Raw genomic sequence first — 23968 nt, 5'->3', positions numbered from 1 at the left:
TTAAAACTGTAAAAAAACATTATTTTGAAAACATTATTTGTGGTTTGATTTTTATCGACTACAAAATCTGATATTTTGGTAAAATCATTTTTAGAGTTAATACAATCTATGGGAGTGGAATTTTTTAAATGAAAGTTTAATTTTAATAGTAGTAAGAAAAAACAACCACGCGCGTTCAAGTTTCCCGCTCATCCTAAAAGCCATTAATTGGTCATTAAGATTAACAAAGAGTAAAATAACTAGCAGGCTCTCGGTAGAGAGTACCTACTATATTCTTTGACAGGAGGCCATTAGGAAAAAACTGACATGGAACTGGCTTATGTTTTTCTTTTTTATAGTTTCTCCAATAAAATCGATCTTGTTGTTGTTACCAAACGTAACATGTTACAATCTTGTTGCATTAGTATAACATAACAGAAAACAGTACTTTTTTAACCATTAACCTTAAATTCAACTAAACCTGTGTTTTTTCAATTTGATAAACTATTATTATAGTATTATTACATAATTATAAAAATTTCAATATATATATTTTTAATTAATAGTCTTGATTAAATATGAGTGGAGAAAAAAGAAAAATTGACATTACCTTAGATGTGAAATATAGTGATTTTACAGAACACAATTATTCTAATTGTGAAATACAATCCTTTGATAACAGTGATCTGAAATATGATTATTTTTTTAAAGAATACTTGTTACGAAATATTCCTTGTATCATTAAAAATATAACTAAAACTTGGAAATGTTCCCAATTTTGGATAAAAGACGATGAAATAAATTATGATTATTTTATTGATCATTATGGTGAATTAGAGGCTCCTGTTGCTGACTGTGATAAAATTAACTATAACACTCAGTGTAAATGTGATATGAAAGTAAAAGATTACATGAACTATTTAAAAAGTAAGAGTAGAGAAAAGCTTCTTTATCTGAAAGACTGGCACCTTAGGAGGCTAAAACTTGATGACTACTTTTACGAAGTACCAGAAATATTTGCATCTGATTGGCTCAATGAATATGCTATTGACAATCATGATGACGACTTCATGTTTGTTTATATTGGAGCTGGAAATACTTGGTTTGTTATTGTAGCATATTAAAACTAGATTTTGTGTTTATAATTTAGCTTATTAAACTTTTTTTCAGGACACCGTTTCATGCCGATGTCTACACATCTTATAGTTGGTCAGTTAATGTAGTTGGTAGAAAGAAATGGATTTTACTACCACCAGGAGAAGAGGAGAAATTAAAAGATCCTTTGGGAAATTTACCTTTACTTTTTAATCCTGAACAGTATGAGAATATAAGATATTTTGAAGTTATTCAAGAAAAAGATGATGGAATTTTCGTTCCTTCTGGATGGCACCATCAAGTATCTAACGAAATAGATACTATTTCAATAAACCATAATTTTGTTAATGCAAGTAATATTGAGATTGTATGGAGATCTTTACAAAGAAATTTAAATTCAGTTGAACATGAAATTGAAGAGTTTAGAGAAACCCCAGAATTCACATCCCAATGTCAACTTATATTAAATTCTGTCTTTGGTATGGATTTTGAATCATTTATAAAATTCATCATTCATATTGCTCAAAAGAGGTTAAACCATGTAAACAAAGATAAACTTGTATTATTCAATACTTATCATTTTCAAAAAAACCATATCATTTTTGATTTAAAAAATATTTTAAAAATAATTAAGTTGATAAAAAACCATTACCTATTTCTTAATAATAGTCTATCACCCGAATTAGCACCAAATTTGTTGAAGATTGAACATTATATTAATGAATCGATAGAATAATGATTATTAATTATAAATGTGAATTGGTATGAGCATATATACAATTATTTTTAATAAGCTCTTGTATTTTTAAATTTGTGTATCCTAATTCTCTCAATATTGTCATTGTATGTTCTCCATGTTTGGGTAATATTTGTTTACCACTTGCTACACCAGGTGTGGCAGATAACTTAGGAGCAGGCTCTGGCTGATTGAAATTATTTTCATTTTTATAAAATGATTTTCTTGATGAGTTACAAATATGGGTGTCAACCTCATCCATACTCAACACTGGAGTTACGCAAGCATCTAAATTTTCAAAAATTGCACACCATTCCTCTTGTGTCTTTGTTAAGAAAACTTCTTCAAACTTCTTTTTGCAGATATCCACATCACCCTGTGTATACATATCTGCAGATAAATTTAATCCTTTTAGAAAATCAGAATAAAATTTTGGTTCCAGTGCACCAACGGCCATAAATTTATTATCTTTGGTTTTATAACTTGTGTAAAAGGGATAGCCACCGTCAATTAAATTTGTACCCGGGTCTCCACTAAACAAATTTGTGTTATGTGATTTAAACAGCCATGATGCTACATATGCAGCACCTTCTGTCATACTCGCATCTATGACTTGACCTTTTCCTGACTTAGTTCTTTCTAGTAATGCCAGGAGGATTCCAAGAACGCAGAGAACACTTCCACCAGCAAAATCAGCTATAATATTTATCGGTGGCTGTGGAGGTTTTCCATTTCTGGTAAGCTTAGAAAGTACTCCAGACATAGCAACATAATTTATATCATGTCCTGCCTTACTACTAAAGTAACCATTTTGACCATATCCTGTTAGTCGAGCATATATTAATTTAGTATTTTCTTTTAACAGTATGTCAGGACCTAGTCCCAGATTTTCAAGAACACCAGGTCTATAGGTATCTAACAGGACATCGGAATTAGCACACAGTTTCTTTAATATTTTGACTCCTTCTTTTTGTTTTAAATTGATGGAAATTGTTCTTTTTCCATTTGACATCAGGTCTACAGGAGATGGATCTAACTAAAATGTAAAAAAAATAAATAATTGAATGTTAGTAAAGATAATCAACAAACATTTAACTTATATATTAAAACTGAAAACACCTTTTGGACCACAGTAACCGTTGCACCAAAATCTGCCAGTATAGAACCACAAAAAGGACCTGGAGCTAATCCTATCATTTCTATCACTTTTATTCCTCTTAATGCCATATTTATTTGGTAATTGTCAATATGTTACTTTTCAAATTGATAAAATACGTAGGTAACAACAGTATTTATAAATAAGTGTGGTCAAAGTCTACTACGCTACACTAGTAGACTCATCTATCTACTCTACTGTCGTCTGCCGTAGCTAAATGTCAATTGATTTTTCGAAATCTCGAGCTACATGTATATTTGGAGTAGAAATATTATTAGGGTGAGGCCGGCAAAGTGTACCAAAAACACACCTAAAAGAAAACAATTAAAAATTTGAAATCTTCGTCATACTTCTATATCGACGCTAGAAAGCGAACAGGTAGTAATCCACAAAAGTACAATTGTTCACCAGAGCAGAAAAACTTTTTGTTTTTTTAAATTTTAATCATAACCAAAGAGTATATAAGTAAAGAGGTGTCACTCCATAGACACGGTCGAGCTCCGGGTTCAAGGTTTTGCTATACTTCAAGTACCAACTTTGTGGTTGAGCTCTATTTTTTCGTTAAATTGGTAATAATGAAGCATAGTGTTGTTACTGTTATCCTACCGGAAATCGATAATAGTGTGGAAAAAGGTCGATAAATTAGTCGATAAAATTATCGATACTTTTTGAGCACAGGGTTCTTAATTTTATAAATTTTATTTAAAATAAAAGGTTTTTTGTATATATATAATGTATATTTAAAACTTCTTGGTATATACTACACTACTACTAAATTTCTTGGTACTACTACATTTAACCAGCGAAAAAAAATCTACATTTTAAACAGAAATGAAGGTAATTGTTACAATTAAACATTACAAACATATTATTTTGCCCTGATCACTAGTGTCTGGGTAGACATCACCTATCTATTATGTCATCGGCTTTATAAAATAAATATTACAACAAATTATTTAACCTAATGTTCCTAGTGTAGGCCGAGAGGAAAAAAAGCCGGACAAAACTCTCGGTAGTCTTTTCAAATTTAAAGCTGTTATACAAAAAAGTTACATTATTGAAGGCATGTCGATCACAACAGCTAACAAACAAATTTTATATTTTCGTAAACATACTGCGATACATCCCACAGCTCTCAGCACACTCTAGGCCTCTTTCTTCAAGTAGGAGAAGGATCGGAGCTTAATCCACCATTACAAAACAAATTAAATAGTAATTATCAAACAATAACAAACACTTTTACAAAACAAATTAAATAATAACAACTATTAATTATCAAACAATAACAAACAAAATGATTTAAAACATAAAAAACATGTTAACAAAACAAATTCTTAATTATTAAGATATTAATTAATATTTAATTATAACATAGATGATTTACAAACATAACATAAACTTCTTTATAAATCAAATTAAAATAAATAAATATAATATCTTATAACATAGATGATTTACAAGCATAAACTTATTTACAAAACAAATTAAAATAAATAAATATAATATAATATCTTATAACATAGATGATTTACAAGCATAACATAAACTTATTTATAAAACAAATTAAAATCAATAAATATGAATAAATATAATATAAATTTTATAACATAGATGATTTACAAACATAACATAAACTTCTTTATAAAACAAATTAAAATAAATAAATAAATATCTTTTTTTTTTTTCTTTGATATGTATTATTTCTGTTTTTGGTGTACAATAAAGTGTATTATTATTATTATTATTATCTTATAACATACACACAGTCATATATTCCTATGTTAAGCAACTTAATGCTTGTGTTACAGGTAACAACTGACTGTACATTTTTTGAAATAAATAAACAGAAATAATATATATATATATATATATATATATATATATATATATATATATACACGTAGTACATTCAATCTCAGGCGGGAATCGAACCTGCAACCCGCGGAACAGTAAGTAACAATAACAAAAAAGATGATTTAAAAGCATAACAAACATTTACAAAACAAATTAAATAGTTTCTAATAGTAATTGTCAGCCAATAACAAAAAAGGTGATTTTAAAGCATAAAAAAAATATTAACAAAACAACTTAAATAGTAACAAATAGTAATTATCAAAAATTAACAAACAACATGATTTAACACTTAACGTAGCATAGTCACAAAAAAATCAACTCTTAAAAAGTGATACAAATGAAATGATCTCGCAAAACAGTAATTATCAATCAATAACAACCAAGACGATGAATTTGACTCATAACATATTCACAAAAATCTAAAATTTTTAAACGTTACATATGTAACGATCCGACATACAGTAAATAACAAACAAACATAACATAAACATATTTACAGATATTGTCTAAGTAAAAACAATTCTGAAAAGCGTTATATAATGATCCTAGGCATACAGATAAAAAACATAATGATTTACAAACATAATAAGAACATATTTAGAGTAATCTTCTAAATTCTTATTTTTGTATTATTAAATGTTTGTAGTAGGTAATTCCATAAAGTACTACCGATTTTAAAAATTCTTTCACGGGATGCTACAATTCCATGTACGCCATTTAATGGTATGTGGATAAACGAACAGCGGATTATGGGAGAAAACGAAATAGCGAAAATCGCGTAATCTATGTGGGCGAAGCCACAGCGGAAATTTTTTTTTTGTTTCTAAGGTAAAATATACACATTTAAAAACTTGGAAAACGAAAAACATTGCAAAGACATTAGATGTCAAGAAGAACTGCCAATATGTATGTTTTCTACAAACATTGTTTTATAGTACAGACAATATAAATATAAATATTCAACAAGAATCTTAAAAATTGTTATCTAAGCTTTGTCTTGATCACATTATTCTAATTGTATATTTTTGTCTTTACATGATTTTCTAATGAATAATAAACAAAGATTATGAATTAATTGATTTGTTTTTTTCTATAAAATGCTCATTACTTAATTGCAAACTAGTCTACTGCTTTATATTTTTAATTTGTAAGTCCTGAGATATAATAGCTTTGAAATGAATTTGGCTCTTGTTTACAAAATGACATAAAGGTTCAGAAGGCAAGCACAATGAGCTCGAATCTTTCCACCATTCTTTAAAACTAATATAATTGTTTAAGTTGTCTACTGGTTTATCAACTTTTAACGAATCTTTACATTTCTGACATTTCGTTCTATCTAATAATTTTGCAGCTAAATAACCACTAACATATAATACTGGCTGCTCCAAAAAGTTACATAAATCATTTTCATATAAAAAGAAATCGATTTCATTGGGCAAAGACAAAACAGGATAAACTATCTCATCAACAACTTGAATGTCATAATTATTATTTCTATTAGGCATGTCAGTGCGGACCCCGCTAATATCGTTATAAGCTACAAACAATTTATTAGTGTCTTCCTCACAGTTCGCATTTCGACTGCCAAACGCTTTAAGCTTAATTAAGTTTGAGTCAAATGACTCAGCAGGATCTTCTCACGTTCAGTTAATGTAGAATCTGAAATTTAAAAAAAATCCTGTTATTATATATACATTTTTTTGTGTTGAAAGTATACAATATTATGTATAATGTGATCTATTCCTTTAATTTCATAAATTTTTACTTAAATATAATATTATAAAATAATTTATTGCTTTTATTATATTAAGATACATTTATTATTTTTATTTCAATATTAAACAACGCTAATATTGATATATTTTATTAGTGATCGTTACAGTTTAATATGTATTTAATTTTGCTTTAAATAATAACACAAGTATACGACAAAGGAATGCCCATTGCATGATACAATTGGAATCATTGAATGTAATTATTATTTTTTTTCCTTTTTCTTCAATTTACTTGAAATATTATAACAATAAAATATACGTATTTGATTACTAAGGAAAGAGCTATATCTAAATAAATTATTTTGTCATTCTATTTTTTAAACTATACCATACTTTAATAGTATAATATCGAAATATATATAAATGTATAAATATAAATGTATAAAATATAGATAAATGAAACTGTTAAACATTAATGTTAATGCATATTTAACAAAACTAAGCAAACTTTTGATTTATAAAATGTAAATTATTGAAGCAGTATAATTAAAAATTGATTTGACTCTCATATGCTTGATATTAGTCAAATGTGTACCGGGCTATTCATAGGTATAATGAAATAAATAATTTTCCCATAGAAAGAGTGTGTGCTTCTATTAATAACTGGCCTCAACTTTTAAGTGTATTGCAGCCAATGGAGACCACTTCGGATTAGCTTTATTTTCATAGATTATATTAATGTATTAAACTAACACACTGTAATAGTAATAAATGTTATGTGCAACAGAATAAATGTTTTTTTTTTTCTTTATAACAATATTCAGGGCATATATACATATATATTGGCATTATATATTGGCCTGCAGTGTATATATATATATATATATATATATTATGGATAGATACTAACTACTACTATTTACATAGTCTACCACATAACTACATTAAAAACTACCACAACTTAATCCCTTGTAGTTGAAGTTGTAAATTATGATTTGAAAATAATTTCAATAAAAATAATTTAAAAAGGAGTAGGCTACAAAGAACTATACTGAATTACGTTCTTTGCTACATTAAAAGATTGTTGAAAATTATACCTCTATTTCTATTAGGTTTTCCCACAATTCTTTCATAGTTGCGAACAGGAACTTTAACATTTTCTACTGATTCATTCTGGGAAACTGTAATTACATTGATAAAAGTGAACAATAATAAATAAATATCTTTAACACATACACACGGTTGTCTTTTCCTAAGGTAAGCAACTTAACACTTGTTTTATAGACAACAACCAACATGCATATATATATATAAATTATAACATAATTATGTATAGTAATACACCCAGACTCAGGCAGGAATCGAACCTACAACCCCCGGAGCAGAAAATAGAACCAGCACAACTGGAATAACAGGCTACTCATCTAAATGTATAAAATTCAATTTTGAAACAAATAAACATTTAAAAAAAAATTAATACATAAAAATGTTTTAGTTGCTTATAATTATCTATGTAGTAACATATACAGTTAGAGAAATATTTTATATAATAAAGTGAACTTGTGTCATAAAATTAAATGCTAGTTAGCTATATGCTTATAGTAGACATGTTACTTGTTGATGTTTTATGTACTCAAAAATGTGAAATTTTCATTTGTTATTCTTACCTAGTGTTTTTTCAAAAGTAAGTCCTTGTGGTGCCTGCGAAGTAGAGGGCAAAGGGAGAAAGCTGTATTCAGCATCTGAAAAATAGTAGTACAATATCTAAATATATCTAGTATCTATTACTTGTTAATTTTTTTTTTACATTTTCCATTATTTACTCACACTTAAATTATTTGAATTTTATTTTCTACTAGCTTCTACCCGCAACTTTGTCCGCGTGGAATAGTTACTTTGGGCTAGCTGGGGAAGGTCTCAGAAGGAAAAAATCCGATTTTGAAACATTCTTCATTGGTGCTCCACTCTTATTGGTCTTTGCGTGATAATATATAGCCTATAGCCCTAGCCTTCCTTGATAAATGGGCTATCAAATACTGAAAAAAAATTCAAATTGGTCCAGTAAGTCCAGAGATTAGCGCGTTCAAGAAAACAAACTCTTCAGCTTTATACTAATAGTATAAATTTGATATGAAATTATTTTTATTTTAAAATTAAAGTTAATGATTACTTATCTTGTTATATAGAAGATGAAAATGATTATTTTCCGAAGGTGTTATTCATAATCATTTTATAGAAAAATAAAACTAAAAATCTTATACTGCATTGGATCATTTGTATCATATGTTGTGAATCGTTGCATATATGTGTTAAAAGATATTAAAGATTCTCAGAAAGTGTTTTACATATATCTCTCATTTTATCAGCGATATGTATATCAATCAGACTTAGATATCTGATATCTAAGGGCCAATATTATTTAGGTAAATGTATAAATAATAAATTAAATATATGTCAGATGATTTTTTAGAACATTGACTAACAATAATCTATTATATGATATTTATTACAACTGAGATTGTACTGCCATTATCAGTACAAAATATATTTAAAAATTATCTTTTTCTATACAGTACAATTGTGAACATTTGTATGACTTTTATATAATCTCATCTTTATTTATTTTTTTAATTTCCAGTACATACTTAGTAAGACAGAGTTTTGGAAACAAGACATTGTTTTCAAGAAAACTTTTTGTCATTTATTAAAAATGTATAAGACTTGCAACAGCAAGTTATTAAAATTATAAGTAAGTTCATTTAATTAACAATAAAAATCTTAATTTTATCCATCATTAAAAATATATTACATAACCAAACATGAACTAACAAGATGCTGTACCTCTTAAAAACACTTGTTACTTCTAACAACATAACAAATAAATATAATATAATAAAGTAGTTTACTCACTTTTAGATAAAATATTTTCATTCCATTGCACATTCTCTGAATTTGTTATATCTTGAAAACTAGAAAATAAAAAAGAATTTATCATTAACATCAATTAACATATTATGAACCAGAAATAAGGCTAGACAAATAGCTAAACAAGAACATTGAGAAAAAATAATTGTAATGTAATTTATAATTATCATAAACATATAAAAAAAATTTGCACCTTTCAAGACTTGAGATTTTTCTTTTTCTTCACCATATAAAGGAAAATCTACCAAAAGACTGTCATCCAATGGTTGTGGCAAATTTAATGTTGGAAAAGCATTTTTAATTAATCTATTGCCCTTTGTATTAAAATACTTTTTTTCAAAGTGATATCCACACAAATATTTAATTTCATGCAATTTTTTAACGGGTATGTAAGCAGTCTTCATTCCCAACTGCTTTGACCCAAGAACGACACCTGAGAGTAGAATTTTAATCGTCAATTTAAATTAAAAGTTTAAATTTTACATAGTCTACAACTAGTTTTCTAGTATACATAAGTATGTATAATACTTTAATGTTACTTTATTACTACAGTTAGCTATTTACTATTATAAAGATTTTAAGTAGAATTTATTTAAATATTGTATTGTTCTATTGTTAACACCACAGAGCATAGTAATATTTACACTAACCGATCTGGATCAAGTGGAAACTTCTTCAAAAATACATTGGCTCCAGTCCAGGGGTCCCCTTTAGACCACAAATAGTACATTTTTGATATCTCACATTACGTTTCACTGTATTTTCTAAAGGAATGAAAACAGAAAAATATAGTATAAGTAATAAAAATATAGGTATAACTATAAAATACTATTATTTTCTGTTGATATAGATATTAAGAACTTATTTTCAAAAGCAAAATTACTTCGTTCGACCAAAAAGACCAATGATTCAGGGTCAAATAAAACCCATAGTAAATCCCTAGAAGCGACGAATAATATTCTCACAATAAAGTATTAAGGCTCAGAAAATATATATGCAGAAAAAACTAAAAATCCACAATTCCGGGCGTGGTTACTCGGTGGTTGCAATATAATATGGCGGTTAGGAAATAATTGTTCGAGTCAAAATTTGACAATTACGACGTTTCCGACGTTTAAATTTTTTCATTTTGACGTACAATTTTGCCAATTTATATAAAAATTCAAGTTTGGTATACAAAGTATAGCAAAAAAAGTGTCGCCCTACTGTAGGCTTACTCTTGACTTCAATCCCAATCTCACAAAAACACGAATTCAATACAGTTCCAGTTCCAATCTGCAATATTTTGGTACTCTTGACCAAATCGAGCTTTCAATTGAATTGAAATTGAAATCGAATTGACGATCGGTTTCTCGTGTAGCCATTATAATAAAAAATAATAAGAAAATAAAATTTAATTCATGAAATTTTATGTTTTTTAAATTATAATGTGTCTCCAATAATTAATTATTATCTTTTATATTGTAATTCCTTAAATTAAACCTAAAACTGATTTTTTAAGCATAAAAACGCAAGATATATTATACATTCTGCATAATGTGTGTTGTTGTTAAAAAGAAGCTTATGGCTGACGCAATTTTGAGACTTCTAAATTTCAAATTATCTCAATTACGTATTTTCTTAATTTAATATTTATAATTAACTTATCTTCTTTCTTTATTTACTTCTGTAATAATTTCTGCAATTTTACCAGTGTTAAGCTTAAATTAGTGAATACAAAAGTTTATTAATATAGTTAAAACATATTAGAGACTTAAATACTGTGATTTATATTTAAATATTAGAGATATAAATACTGTGATTTATATTTAAAAATTGCTACCTTAGGTTAAAAGAGGATAAAAGACTAATTGTTACGCAATTAGTTTTATTTTAATAAATACTGTGATTGTGATATTGTTGATAATATAAAAGTATACATAGTTAATATATGTTAAAAATAAGCGCCAGTCGCGCCATTATCATAATAAAAAACACTTTAAAATACACAATCGAACACTAAAAAGTTAACTTTATTGAAACGAGTAAATTCGATCCCAAACACGATTTCCAAGTCGATAGTCAACGTCAAAATATTGTCAAGAGTGCAAAAAATGTATAAGATCGAGAAATCCCAATTTCTATTAGTTACGTAAAATTTCACTGTAGTTGAGTCAAATCGTGCGCTAGTGTAGTGTTCAAGAGTACCGATTGACAAGTTCTCGATCCCAATCCTAAATTTCAAATAGGATCGAGTTTCAAGAGTAAGCCCGCTGATCATAACTTGCGTATTTATGGACCTAGAGTTGCCATTTTTTGACACTATATTTATGATTTTTTGCTAAATAGCTTATCTTAAATGGATTTAACCTAAAGTTTATTTAAAAAAATATTTTGTGGGTTACGACATTTGACAATATATTTTACAATCCATTGAAACGTAGTAACTGAAGTAAGTAAACGTATGGAACGACGAAAATCGCACTTTTTTTTGGAAAGCAAAAATGTGGTAACCATCATTTCTTTAGGTAACATCACCTATAAAAACGCATAATAATGAACAATGTTTGATATTTTGTCATCAGTACGTAGTAACTAGCATTATTTTGCATAATCCGAAAAATCTAATTGTAGTAAAGGTAAATCAATTGAACTGAGGTTGCTAAACAGCCTGCAGTAAGAGTCAAAGAAATAAAACGTATATACTAGAAATAAATGTATTTTTGATATGTTTATTTAAAAAAATCAAAGAGTATTTTTTAACATATTGTTTCGTTTTTTAAACCACAATTTGACCAATTAAATTTAAGAATACAAATCAGTTTAATTTAATATTTGAAAAAAAAATTACAATTAGACCTAAACAAAACATGATGTACCTTCTTGCATAAATCGAAATTAAAACAATCATTATTACGTATTTATCCATAAAACATTAACAATCAACAGTTCCTGTCATAATAATATAGAAATAAATAAAAAACATTTTTTTTTTTATAATAAAACCTACAAACCATTAAAAATAATCAGTACTTTCTTAAGCTTCAATAAACTGAAAATAATTACCAATAATCGTCTTCAGCATCGGTGTCAGGTAAACAATCTTTGACTTTTGCGCTGGTCTTAAAATCTAAATATTCTTTAGCGAATCTTTTCGGAATTACCAGTTTTTCTACTATTTTTTTTTAAATCTGTATATTTCTTTTGACAAATTGGCAACTTTGAAGAGTACAACTTCTGTTTTGGGGTCGCATTGCTCAACGCACTGAGTTTAACTTCATTGGTGTCTGCATCTGGCATCATGGAGGTTTTCACGAACATTTTTTCGGGGTGTTTCTTCCGGAATGTAACAATTGATATTTTAGAGATTTGTATGTTCTGGTTTTTTTTGAATGTGTGTTCCACAATATCTTCAAATCCTGAAAAGTCTTCTCAATTCAGAACGTTCACAATATACAAAGGCGATCTTATCGCTGAAGAGCGATTTCTTCCAGATAACCTTTGGGCACAGGACATGATATAGTAGTGACGGATAGGAAGTGTACAATATTCTTAAGGATGAATAAAAATAGTGTATGATAGATTCATTAATTCATACACATACACATATAAGTACAAATATCCATACATAAATAATCAAAATAGTATTAATATACGTGTATAAATGTAAAATATATATTGATAATATAAAATACGCATGTTAAAATTCTGAATATTATTATATGTTAAGGGACATATAGTACTTCTTTAGACGTTGCTTAAAACAGGCTGGAGTAGAAGCACGTCTTATTGAAAGCGGAAGAGAATTCCAGAGGCGGACATTTTTAGCAGTGAAGGAATTATAATAGAAGGAGGATTTATGGGAAGGAACTTTTAGAAGTAAATTGGAATCAGATCTAAGGGAACGTTCATGGGAATTGCAAAGATACGTGAACCGTTCTTTAAGATATTGAGGGGCATCAGGATTGAAAAGTACACAGTAAAGTAGGGAAAGTACGAACTATACGAACCTTATACAAAGATTCTGGAGTCGCTCAAGCTTATTCAGTATATATGCGTTGTGTTGAACCTAAAATCTTTAGTAGTGTTGTGAAACAAAGTTACTTGTTTCATTGGATCCTTGTAAATGGTGTAAATAAAGTGAAAAAAATAAATAAAATAAACCGTGTAAAGCGTTATAAGCATCACAAGATAAAAAAATTTCACCTACTAAAAGGTATTAAACGCAAGTGACCATAATTTTACGAGAAGCAAAACTGTAGTAACCCGCATTAGATATGGAATTATTGATGTTGTAACTTTTAGATTAGTTTTTTTTGTAGAAAACAAATTGTCGTAAGAAACAGAGTAAGAAATAATACCTGTTTTTTTGTTATTTACATCGTTTTATTGGTGCAAAAATGAAAAAAATATGGCAATTTTGAAAATCCTATATTTTTTATTATCAGTCGTACAGTTACTTGACATATACCATTCGACGCGTAATTTTTTTCTTATTCTAATGACGCAATAAAAAAATATTTCGAAGGGTGTTGGTTACTACGTGTTTGCTTTCTCGCGTCGATATATACTCTTTGGCACTGTCAAATTGTCAATTTAACCCTTTAACCGCCATGTCATAATTCGCTTGAAGTGCCTGTATAAAAGCCCGAGAAGCGTCACTTCTACAAATAAGCGCAGCCATGAACATTCCTTGGTTTGGAAGTAAAGAAGCTTACACTACTTGAGGTCTACATATTCGCAACAGGTTAAGAAAGTAAAACAGAGCACAAAATCGGGAGTTGGAACAGATGTCCTATACATTCCTCGAATTAAATGATTTAAATTATTGCACGAGGCTTGAAGTGCTACAAATGTGCAATACAGAGATATATAGCACCTTAGCAACCAGGAAAATTCCGAGAATTTCTGAAACCTTGCTCTACCTTTTTTCATTTGGTGTCTTTAGGTATACGTAAAACTAATAAATTATTAATGTTAAATGTGTATTTATTTTACAGAAGCTTGATCCTCATTATGATGATCTTGATGAAGAGAATCTTTCAAATCCACAACACAACCATTATGCTGAGAAAAATTACCCTCATGAGGTTCAAGTAACTTCAATAAATAAATAATTAAATAAATAAACGCTTCACACTCACCGGCCCCAGTAGGATTTTCTACTGTGTTGGGGATCCCAAAACACACACAATACACAAGCATGAACGTCCAGACCATGACAAGCATCTATATGGCCAATACAAATATCTATCGTGAGCGGGGATCGAACCCGCGACCGCCAGCGCAACAGTCTGTACTGTGACCGCTGCGCCAACGCGCAATCAATGTAATATTTTTGAAGAAAGAAAATCCATTCCTCATAAAAGAGCGATACGGGACCTCAAACGTTTGGTCAACAAAGTAAAGAACGTTGCCGACACAATTAATATACCCGCCATACAAACGGAGACAGAGTTTGATATATTTGGGAAAACTGTAGTTGCACAGCTTAAAAGTATGCCGTTACAGATAGCAATACAAGGACAGATGTGTATCCAAAATAATAATAATAATATCTATCTCGTCTTCAACATCACTACACACGCTACACGATGTCACCTTCTGCCTCTCCTTACACACAACAACCACCTACCTCTCAATTACCCCAAACTCTTCATATGATAACATTCCACGTTAAAATTTATGAAAAAAAGGATCAGTAACATTTGTTTGCGCGTGTCCTCGTTTTTGAGAAAAATCAAAATCAAAATTGGGTGCTAATCCACTTTTGGCTTAAAAATAGCAGTATTGAATATTTTTATTTATACATATCGACTGCGCATAACACGCGCAGATGGCACCCAAAGGAATTAATGAGCTATAATAACTCAATAATAAATTATTAATATTTTAAAATTTTTATCGGGAAATAATCAGTGCGTTGCACTATGCGAATCCATATTGAATTAACATTTTACTCCAATCCATGCATGGGTATAAAGTGGAACACACCCAATAAGTTTTTTTTTTGGAGTTTATGGCCTGGTATCTAGACCTTTAGGCCAAGTCTTGAGTATTTTTATACGATTTATTACACGCCCAATAAGTCAAACCACACTGCCACAGATTTTCTTTATTGGTCACGTGATCTAACTTCTCTTTTTATAACTAAACTAGTATCTCGCGCCGGCTTCGCACGGGTATTGAAGAAAAATTTCAGTTTCCTAATTTTTTGTGTGCCCCCTTGAGATGCGCATCAACGCTCATCTTCACTGCTGGAGTTGTCCGCCCTGCCTAGCCAAATTATAGATCGTTATGTAACAATTAATTGATTCGTTTGCACAAATTAATTATTAAAGAGTCTAGGTTAAGCTACTAGCAGGATACAACAAGTGCATCGTGCCATTTGCCAAGCTCCGATCGTTTTATACACGACAGAATAACTCGAGTAATATAATGGGTGAAGGTAGGTGACTATCGAAGGGTGTGCTAGGTGAAGTGATCGGTGAATTTGTTGTTTATAAATTCCTTGCTTATTGCGTACAACAGCGCAAGTGCCGACATATATATTAATACGTGAAGAAAAAACTTTGTACCCTTTTTACAAAACTTACGCGGACGGAGAAGTATGAAATTTCGCACACATATAGTTTATATAGAGAAGAAGTGTAGAATGCTCATATTTTTTTTTAAATTATGCAAAGTACATTAAATCAATTAAAAAAAAACATTACACACACTACCATGTATTTGACACACACGCTATTTACTTTCTTGTTTATTGTCTCAAGTAGGTAGCGCCCGCTTATCCAATCATATTACGCGGTTAATCGAATAATATTATTCTGAATTGAAGTTTGAACTTGATGTAAATTGTATCGAGAAGTTGCCGAGAAATCAGAGAATGGCAACACAAATTGCAACTTAGTTTACTAGCACCTCTCCTCAATAGTCTCAACAAAGTCTCAATAAATATAAAAAAAGCTTACTTTTACTTTCGTCTTTTCCTCGTTTGCTAACGCTTTATACTATATTTACATCATTAAATACAGTTTCATAAGCAATATTATGTAAAGGTCACAAGTACTTAATTAATACAATTTGTGTGTCTTTGTGTAAACGACGGTGAAGTTTTTAAAGAGTGAAAATGTCCGTTGCTTTTGCACCGCGAGGGAATCGACCTCAATTAAGTCCAGCACAAATCCAAAAAATGTTAGATGAAAATGCACATCTTATACAAACAATACAAGAATATCAAGCTAAAGGACAGTTAATGGAATGCCACCAATATCAACAAGTTTTACATAGAAATTTGGTTTATTTAGCAACGGTGGCAGATGCTAATCAGAATATTCAAGCTCTTTTACCGGTAAATAGACATTGAATATAAGCAATATTTGTGGGGTGCTCCGATTCGGTTTTGGGTATTTTTCGAATTTCTATACCTAATTCTAACATGCAGTGCTACTAATTTTATTAGAATAATATGTCGGACGCGTTATTTTGTTTAAAAGTGTATTTGTCAGTCATTAAAAGTCAATTCGTATCGTATGTTGATCTTGCAGTAGAGATCGTTTTTAAGTATGTTTGTTCGAAAATAACGTGTAAAAGTCGTGGAACGGGGCATGAGTACACTTCCCGCAGCACTGGAGTTAAGGTAGAGGCAGAAATAACAATAATTTAACCTCCCATAATTTAGAGGCCGGTTATGTACATCATAGCCTATGCTTCTGTTGAATACGAAAAATGATATACGATACGATACAATATATATATATTAAAAGCTCTGTTTTGTACTTTATTCGATTTCTTAGAGTTAAGCAGTAAGTTTATTTCGTTTTAGTGTTCATAGTGACCCACGTAATAAATTGCAATTATCAACCATTAGCATCAAATATAAAGCTTTTTTATTGTTATGTTAAAAGTTTGTCTGCAAATTTTCTACTATTTTTTTTTTATTTCAGCCACCACATCAATTGGCTGCTGGTAATGTTCAACAAGGTCCACTTAACCCACCTACCAGTGGAGCGGAAGTCCCAGGATCACCTCAGCAACCATACAGACCACCCTCTGGAGTTTCATCTACTCCAACTAGACCAACTCAATCATATGGTCAAAGGCCATACCCACAAAACCAATACCAAGGACAGTATCAAGGTGCACCAGGTGTTTACCCACCTCAGGGAGGCTATGGACCTCCAGGGCAAGGATATGGACCTCCTAACCCTTCTCAACAGCCACAGGGTTATCCTCCTAATTCAACTTATGGACCTCCCATTACTACTTCGCCCAATAACTATCCTCCATCTACACACCCAGGCCCTGGGTACCCCCCATCTTCGAGTCAACAACCTTATGCACCTCCACCAGGTAGCCCAGCTGCAGCGGGGTCACCATATCCAGTGCGTGGATCAAGTCAACCAGCATACACAGGAAGTTCGGGTTATCCACCTCCTCAATCAGGTCCGAATTACCCCAATGTTGGTGTAAGTTCTTATAATTCGACAACATCCCAGCCCCAGCCATATCAATCACAACCATTCCCAAATACAACCCCAACATCTGCCTATAGTTCAACACCTATTTCACAACCCAATCGCTCTCCACAACCTCCTCCTAGTGGCTATAGTTCACAGAACCCTACAAGTACAGGATATGGCTCACCATCTGCTCAATCTCCAACATACAATTCTAGTTCTCATGGAAATAATTTACCTCCATCAACAGTTGCATCAGGTGCTCCTCCACAAAGTGGTCCTCCAAGTCAGCAATATCCACCAGCTGGCCAACCATCTCCTTATCCTCCAGCAACCCAACCCCCGTATTCTAATCCCTCATCCCAGCCAGGAAGTCCAGCTCCTTCAGTATCAACTGCACAGCCTCCACAATCATCATATCCTCAAAATCCACAAAACTATCCTCCTGCAGGTGGAGCTTATCCTCCTCATGCATACCAACAAGGCTATCCCCCTGCTCAATACCCACCGTCTCCGTATCCTTATGCTCGTGCGCCTGCACCTGGTGCACCTCCACCTGGAGCACCACAACCATATCCAGGCTACGGCTTTCAGCCTCCTAATCAGCAATAGTAATAGTAATATTTTAAGCTAAGCAGTCAGTTGTTAAGAAATGTTGCCTTCATTATTAATTGCTTGATCTTACTGGAACCATTACATAATATCTATCTTTTTAAAATATGGATTTCAAACAAAAATTACATACTACTAATTTATATTAGAGTAGTTTTCAGTTATTTATAATGAACAAAATTGGCCTCTATAGAAATAAAGAATGTTTGAATGAACTTTCAATAAATAAGTAAAAACTAACATTGTAAGAATTATTGAGATTGCTGTAGTTTTAATGTATGTTAGGATTTACAATACTAGGAAATAAATAATAAATATAATTAAAAACACAATGTTTGTCTCATTATAATTATTACATTTGCCTAAATAACTAAACACGTACCTGTCTTAATATTTAAGCATCACTTCCCAATATTTGTTACAATGTCTACATATTTTTGTAGAATTAACTAAACAAGTTAGTACAAATTTTTCTAAGGCAATTTTGTAAGATTTTAGTATTTTTTAGTTTTGAAAAATAAAATAGTTCATTTGTTAGGTGTTTATTTATGTTGTTCAAATTTGAGTTGTAAAATAGTGTATGAGTCTAGCCCGTTGGTGCAGTTAGTAGTGACCCTGCTTTATGCTCCGAGGGTTGTGGGTTCGATTCCCACCCCGAGTCTGGGTGTAATATAAATATTTATTTATATATGTATTATTTATAAGTATGTTTATCGAAAATAATTGTGTTTGCAGGCAAACGAAAAAAAAAACTGACTTCAATTACATCGACAAGTAATACAACGTAGATCGACGAAAAAATAGTCAAGTAACTACGCGTTATCAAAGATTACTCAAAAAGTATTTATCAGATCTCGATAAAAATTGAATTTCACCACATGATAAACATCAGCTTTTGATTAAATTAAAAATTATCAAAATCGTTACACCCCGTAAAAAGTTATATGGATTTTCGAGAGTTTCCCTCGATTTCTCTGGGATCCCATCATCAAATCCTGGTTTCCTTATCATGGTACAAAACTAGGGATATTTTCTTTCGAACAAAAAAAGAATTATCAAAATCGGTACATCCAGTAAAAAGTTATGTGGTATAATATACAACGTAGGTCGACGAAAAAAGCGTCAAGTAAAAACGCATTATTAGATATAACTCGAAAAGTAGTTGTTAGATCTCAAATAAATTTAAATGGGACCAATTGACACACACCACCTTTCGATTAAAAAAAAAAATTGTCGAAATCGGTCCACGCGGTCAAAAGTTCTGATGTAACATACATAAAAAAAAAAATACAGTCGAATTGAGAACCTCCTCCTTTTTTGGAAGTCGGTTAAAAAAATATATGTAGCTATATACTAGTTGGCTGTTACGTATAACACAAGCATTAAGTTGCTTACTTTAGGAACAGACGACCATGTGTGTATTGTGTAAATATTTATTTATTTATAAAATAGTGTACACATTGTAATATAACAATGAACTAATACTAACTTTATTTACTAAACTTTATTTAATAAACAAAAAACTAAAACACTTAAAGAAGAGCTATGATTGTTTTTATTATTTGGCTCTAAGATTCTTAGGATTCTTCAAATGTTATTGTGGGTTCCTCAAAAAGGTGTATTGAGTCATCATAATATTCTATAGGAAGATCCTCAGCGGGTGGGTGTGTAGGAAAAGGAGGGGGTGTCTTCAATTTTCTTAATGGCAATATTGTATCAAATAAGTAGCACATTGCTCCAGTCTCTCCTGGTATACCAACACCTAACATCCAAAGAATATTATGTTTTGTATTAATGCGAAGAATTTTTACGCCACGTAATGTTCTCCACCTAAAAATTCACATGTTTAAAATATAGAAGAATCATATACAAAACGAAAATTATATTAAGCAAAAAAAATTACCTGTTACCCATGTGTCCTGGCATTTTAGTTCCGGGCCATACTCTGGCTTTTTCACCTCCAGCACCTATATTTCCTGGCCTTCTGTGAGTTTTAGTAACACCATGAGATGCTGGCATTCCTTTGAAACCCCAGCGCTTCATTACTCCTTGAAATCCACGATCCATTCTATATGCATAAATTAAGAAAATTAAAATTTGTTATTCTTGATTTTCGATTTTATCTAAATCAAAAAACATACTAACGTTTTAGCTCTGACGTCTACGTAGTCACCAACTCTAAAGTGTGTTGCAAATAATGGTGTTCCAGTAGGCAGTGAAGCATGAGGAGAGACCATAAACCTGCATAAATGCCTCTTAGGTAACATTCCCACACTATTAAAAAGCCCACAATACTCTTTTGTGACTGTACTTGGGTCTATTGTTTCTGAACCGACTAGAAGACAACCTAACCTTCGTTTTTCTTTCCAAACAATTTTAGATGTTTTCATTGGCTTAAACTCTTCTGGTGGTATATATTTTATGACATGATTGTCTACAACCTGTTGATTATAATAGAAATATTATTTTTATATAATTATTATTCAACTATATTATGCTCTTATCTGATTTGGCACAAGGTTAAACAATTTCTTTATAAACGCATATAATGGTAATTATAAGTATAGTAAATAATAAATCGATACCAGAAGTATCACTTAGTGTAAGGTACTTAGTGTAAGGTAAGTGTACATTTTGCTGAAATTGGGTTATATAATATATCATTGGATTCGTATTTTGCACTCTATCGACTGGTATACATAGGATATCGATATCATTCAAAAATTTTCCAAAAATGTCCCTTTCAGTACACATTTTCAGACCTGCTCGAGCGATTTTTGCTACAAAATTTGATTTAACGGACTTTAGTTTTATTTTTCAAATGAAAATTAAACTAAATCGTATTCATAAATTTATTTGACCCTAACATTAAACTTGAGTCACAAAAATTATATTAACATGTACCTTACTTTACTTCAAACCGTTCAAAGTTAGAAATTTTCCAGAATTAGTCCCTTACATTATTATGTTATGGAAAAAGGTAAATGCGCTCTTTAACCCTAATGATAATTATGAAAGCAGGACACAGTACGGATATTATTACACTTGAGGAGACGCAGATGGCAAAAGAGGTAGTTGTGAAATAGCAACATGCCTTTTTAGATATCTTAAAGAAGTTGATGCCAGAGGAGTAAATACGTTGTTAATTTTTCGTAAATTTTAAAATTATAATGTGAAAGAAAAATTCGTTTTTTGGCTCTCCTGAAAAACTGTAATTTGTCCCTTACGCTAATTGATACATCTGGTGTCGATATGGTAAACATTATTATTGGTTTTGTGTATGCCCAATGATTGATTTAGTATTCTCAAAGCTTAATAATTAAGGTAGAAAATTACACATTTTACTACTATACACTACAACAAGGAATTAGTTTTGTTTGTGTCTATATACACCTGTAGAATGCAGTGTAATAGAATTACAAACAAATACATATTGTTTTCTAATGTTTACGTGAATTTTACTCATTTAATGAAACAACTTTTTTCGGATTTTATCGCGGTTTATTATTATCTTTTGATTCCCGACGTTTCGGATACTTTACAGCAACCATGGTCACGGGAGGACTCACCAAAAAAGTTGTTTCATTAAACAAACAAATACAGTTTTGCTGACAACTGATCTTTTTCTTGGCAGGAATTATATACCTAGCAGTTACAAATTTGATAAAAAAAATACCTGTAATAATGTGGTTTGAAATTTTTTACCCTCTTTTGACCACAATGGATAATTTCCTATTTTTCTTGCTATGAGGCCAGTACGACGTGTTTTAGGGTCCCATTGCAATGTTTCCTGTGTTTCGTTCTTTATTAAAGGAGACTCTAAAGCGGATTGAAGATTTAATTTATCTTGCTTTACTTCCTCTAAAAACTCTTTATTTTCTGGTGATAACATTTCATCACTCATCTAAAAACAAAGTGTTGCATTGTCTTACAATATCTTATAAACTGTATAATTTAAATATAGGTATATTACATACAACTCTTTCTTTAGGCAAATACCAATAAGGAGGCCGGAATCTTGGCGGAGAGTTAAATGATCTTGATGAAATGTGATCAATTCTGAAATAATAAATGCTTATTATTTTGTATAACATATAAAATAAATAATTAAATAGTAATTGTTAGTTCACGATTTAATTTCAGTAACTATATTACAACATTTACAACATAGCTAAACAATGGACTGTAATTCTCATTATTATATGTAGCCCAAACAAGTTTGCTCAAAATAAGTGATAGCTAGATAGCTATTAAACTAATATATACATGTATTTTTAAAATAAAGGTTCTTTATGTCTTACCAAATAGTTTCGATTAAACCTTATGTAAGTTATAATTGTTAATAGGCCTTTTCTTAAGGGAAGTTAAAACTAAAAATCGTTGCCCATTTACACGAATAATATATATATTGATAATAGTAAATTGAGGTTATTTAGCATATTATATATAATAAATACTAACCTTAGTTTGTTTAACACGGTGCACAAGAGTTTCATGTTAGCAGTAGCCATGGTTTATTTTTTAAATAAGAATATTTTATCGTTTTAAGAAAACCAAATTTAGTACATAATTAATGTCATTATTTCTTTGACAGTTTATTTTATATGGTTTATAACTTTATACCCTAGGTTTATACCCATGGTTGACCCATGGTTTATACCATAGATACCATAGACATATACACTTAAATACATCTACCCCACCCCAGCCCGCAAAATAATGATATTTGTAATAAAAAAAATACTAATTGATAGATTTTGAATTGCTCAATTCAACTACATTGTCCTTTTAAATTGCTCACCTCAAATTATTTAATTAAAAATCAATTTTTTTTTAAAAATCAAATATTTTCAAACTCCTATATCTTTTGAAGTATACAATATTTTAAATTGCTCAAAGTGTTAAAAAACTGCTCAAGTTGCATTTATAATTGCTCAAGTATAGTTTGGAACAGATCCACTTCCCTTAATTTTTAAATAAATATAAATAGTTTGACCAAATAAAATAATTATATTTGTAAAAAAAAAAAATACTAATCGATAGATTTTCAATAGTTCAATTCAACTTCGTTGGCCTTTTAAATTGCTCACTTCAAATTATTTAATTAAAAATCAAAAAAGTCGTTGAAAAATATTCTTTTATCAATATTTTCAAACTCCTATATCTTTTTGATGTATACAATATTTTAAATTGCTCAAAGTGTTAAAGAACTGCTCAAGTTGCATTTATAATTGCTCAAGTACAGTTGAAATGCAACTTGATATAAATGCAACTTGAGCAGGGTTTTAACACGTTGAGCAATTTAGAATATTGTATACATCAAAAGATATAGAAGTTTGAAAATATTGATAAAAGAATATTTTTCAACGACTTTTTTGATTTGTAATTAAATAATTTGAGGTGAGCAATTTAAAAGGACAACGTAGTTGAATTGAGCTATTGAAAATCTATCGATTAG

General features: G+C 30.1%; 4 protein-coding genes and 1 long non-coding RNA gene across 5 annotated transcripts; 2 read left to right on the top strand and 3 right to left on the bottom strand.

The window, feature by feature from the left end:
* Positions 1-551: 551 nt before the first annotated feature.
* Positions 552-1867, top strand: LOC123669597 (2-oxoglutarate and iron-dependent oxygenase JMJD4 homolog). The gene is made up of 2 exons (XM_045603195.1): positions 552-1081; positions 1150-1867. The coding sequence occupies exons 1-2, from the start codon at positions 558-560 to the stop codon at positions 1808-1810; spliced, it is 1185 nt and encodes a 394-aa protein (XP_045459151.1). The 5' UTR covers positions 552-557; the 3' UTR covers positions 1811-1867.
* On the bottom strand, positions 1261-3318 carry LOC123669598 (alpha-methylacyl-CoA racemase). The gene is made up of 2 exons (XM_045603196.1): positions 2930-3318; positions 1261-2846 (listed from the first exon to the last, which is right to left on the bottom strand). Exons 1-2 carry the CDS (start codon positions 3035-3037, stop codon positions 1821-1823), a joined length of 1134 nt encoding a protein of 377 aa, XP_045459152.1. The 5' UTR covers positions 3038-3318; the 3' UTR covers positions 1261-1820.
* Positions 3319-5054: 1736 nt separating this feature from the next.
* On the bottom strand, positions 5055-9485 carry LOC123669595. The gene is made up of 3 exons (XR_006745776.1): positions 9446-9485; positions 8203-8277; positions 5055-6479 (listed from the first exon to the last, which is right to left on the bottom strand). It is a non-coding gene; the product is annotated as an uncharacterized LOC123669595 (long non-coding RNA).
* Positions 9486-16348: 6863 nt separating this feature from the next.
* LOC123669594 (basic proline-rich protein-like) lies at positions 16349-18842 on the top strand. Its single transcript, XM_045603194.1, has 2 exons — positions 16349-16790; positions 17386-18842. Exons 1-2 carry the CDS (start codon positions 16569-16571, stop codon positions 18508-18510), a joined length of 1347 nt encoding a protein of 448 aa, XP_045459150.1. The 5' UTR covers positions 16349-16568; the 3' UTR covers positions 18511-18842.
* A 1087-nt stretch (positions 18843-19929) lies between these two features.
* On the bottom strand, positions 19930-23178 carry LOC123669593 (39S ribosomal protein L3, mitochondrial). Its single transcript, XM_045603193.1, has 6 exons — positions 22972-23178; positions 22488-22569; positions 22187-22414; positions 20656-20951; positions 20414-20578; positions 19930-20340 (listed from the first exon to the last, which is right to left on the bottom strand). Exons 1-6 carry the CDS (start codon positions 23019-23021, stop codon positions 20088-20090), a joined length of 1074 nt encoding a protein of 357 aa, XP_045459149.1. The 5' UTR covers positions 23022-23178; the 3' UTR covers positions 19930-20087.
* Positions 23179-23968: the final 790 nt, after the last annotated feature.

This window comes from Melitaea cinxia, chromosome 3 (assembly GCF_905220565.1).
Source record: "Melitaea cinxia chromosome 3, ilMelCinx1.1, whole genome shotgun sequence".
Classification (NCBI taxonomy): Eukaryota; Metazoa; Arthropoda; class Insecta; order Lepidoptera; family Nymphalidae; genus Melitaea; species Melitaea cinxia.
Note: the sequence above shows the minus strand (reverse complement) of the source record. Positions and strands in the feature narration are given on the sequence as shown.

Excerpts from the sequence above, each read along its gene's own strand:
- LOC123669597 (XM_045603195.1), top strand. The coding sequence starts at position 558 with ATGAGTGGAGAAAAAAGAAAAATTGACATTACCTTAGATGTGAAATAT. Across the intron at positions 1,082-1,149 it reads ATTGGAGCTGGAAATACTTG|GACACCGTTTCATGCCGATG; the intron begins GTTTGTTATTGT and ends ACTTTTTTTCAG.
- LOC123669593 (XM_045603193.1), bottom strand. The coding sequence starts at position 23,021 with ATGGCTACTGCTAACATGAAACTCTTGTGCACCGTGTTAAACAAACTA. Across the intron at positions 22,570-22,971 it reads ACCGTGTTAAACAAACTAAG|AATTGATCACATTTCATCAA; the intron begins GTTAGTATTTAT and ends TTATTATTTCAG. Across the intron at positions 20,952-22,186 it reads TTCAAACCACATTATTACAG|GTTGTAGACAATCATGTCAT; the intron begins GTATTTTTTTTA and ends TATAATCAACAG.
- LOC123669598 (XM_045603196.1), bottom strand. The coding sequence starts at position 3,037 with ATGGCATTAAGAGGAATAAAAGTGATAGAAATGATAGGATTAGCTCCA. Across the intron at positions 2,847-2,929 it reads CGGTTACTGTGGTCCAAAAG|TTAGATCCATCTCCTGTAGA; the intron begins GTGTTTTCAGTT and ends TTTACATTTTAG.
- LOC123669594 (XM_045603194.1), top strand. The coding sequence starts at position 16,569 with ATGTCCGTTGCTTTTGCACCGCGAGGGAATCGACCTCAATTAAGTCCA. Across the intron at positions 16,791-17,385 it reads ATATTCAAGCTCTTTTACCG|CCACCACATCAATTGGCTGC; the intron begins GTAAATAGACAT and ends TTTTTATTTCAG.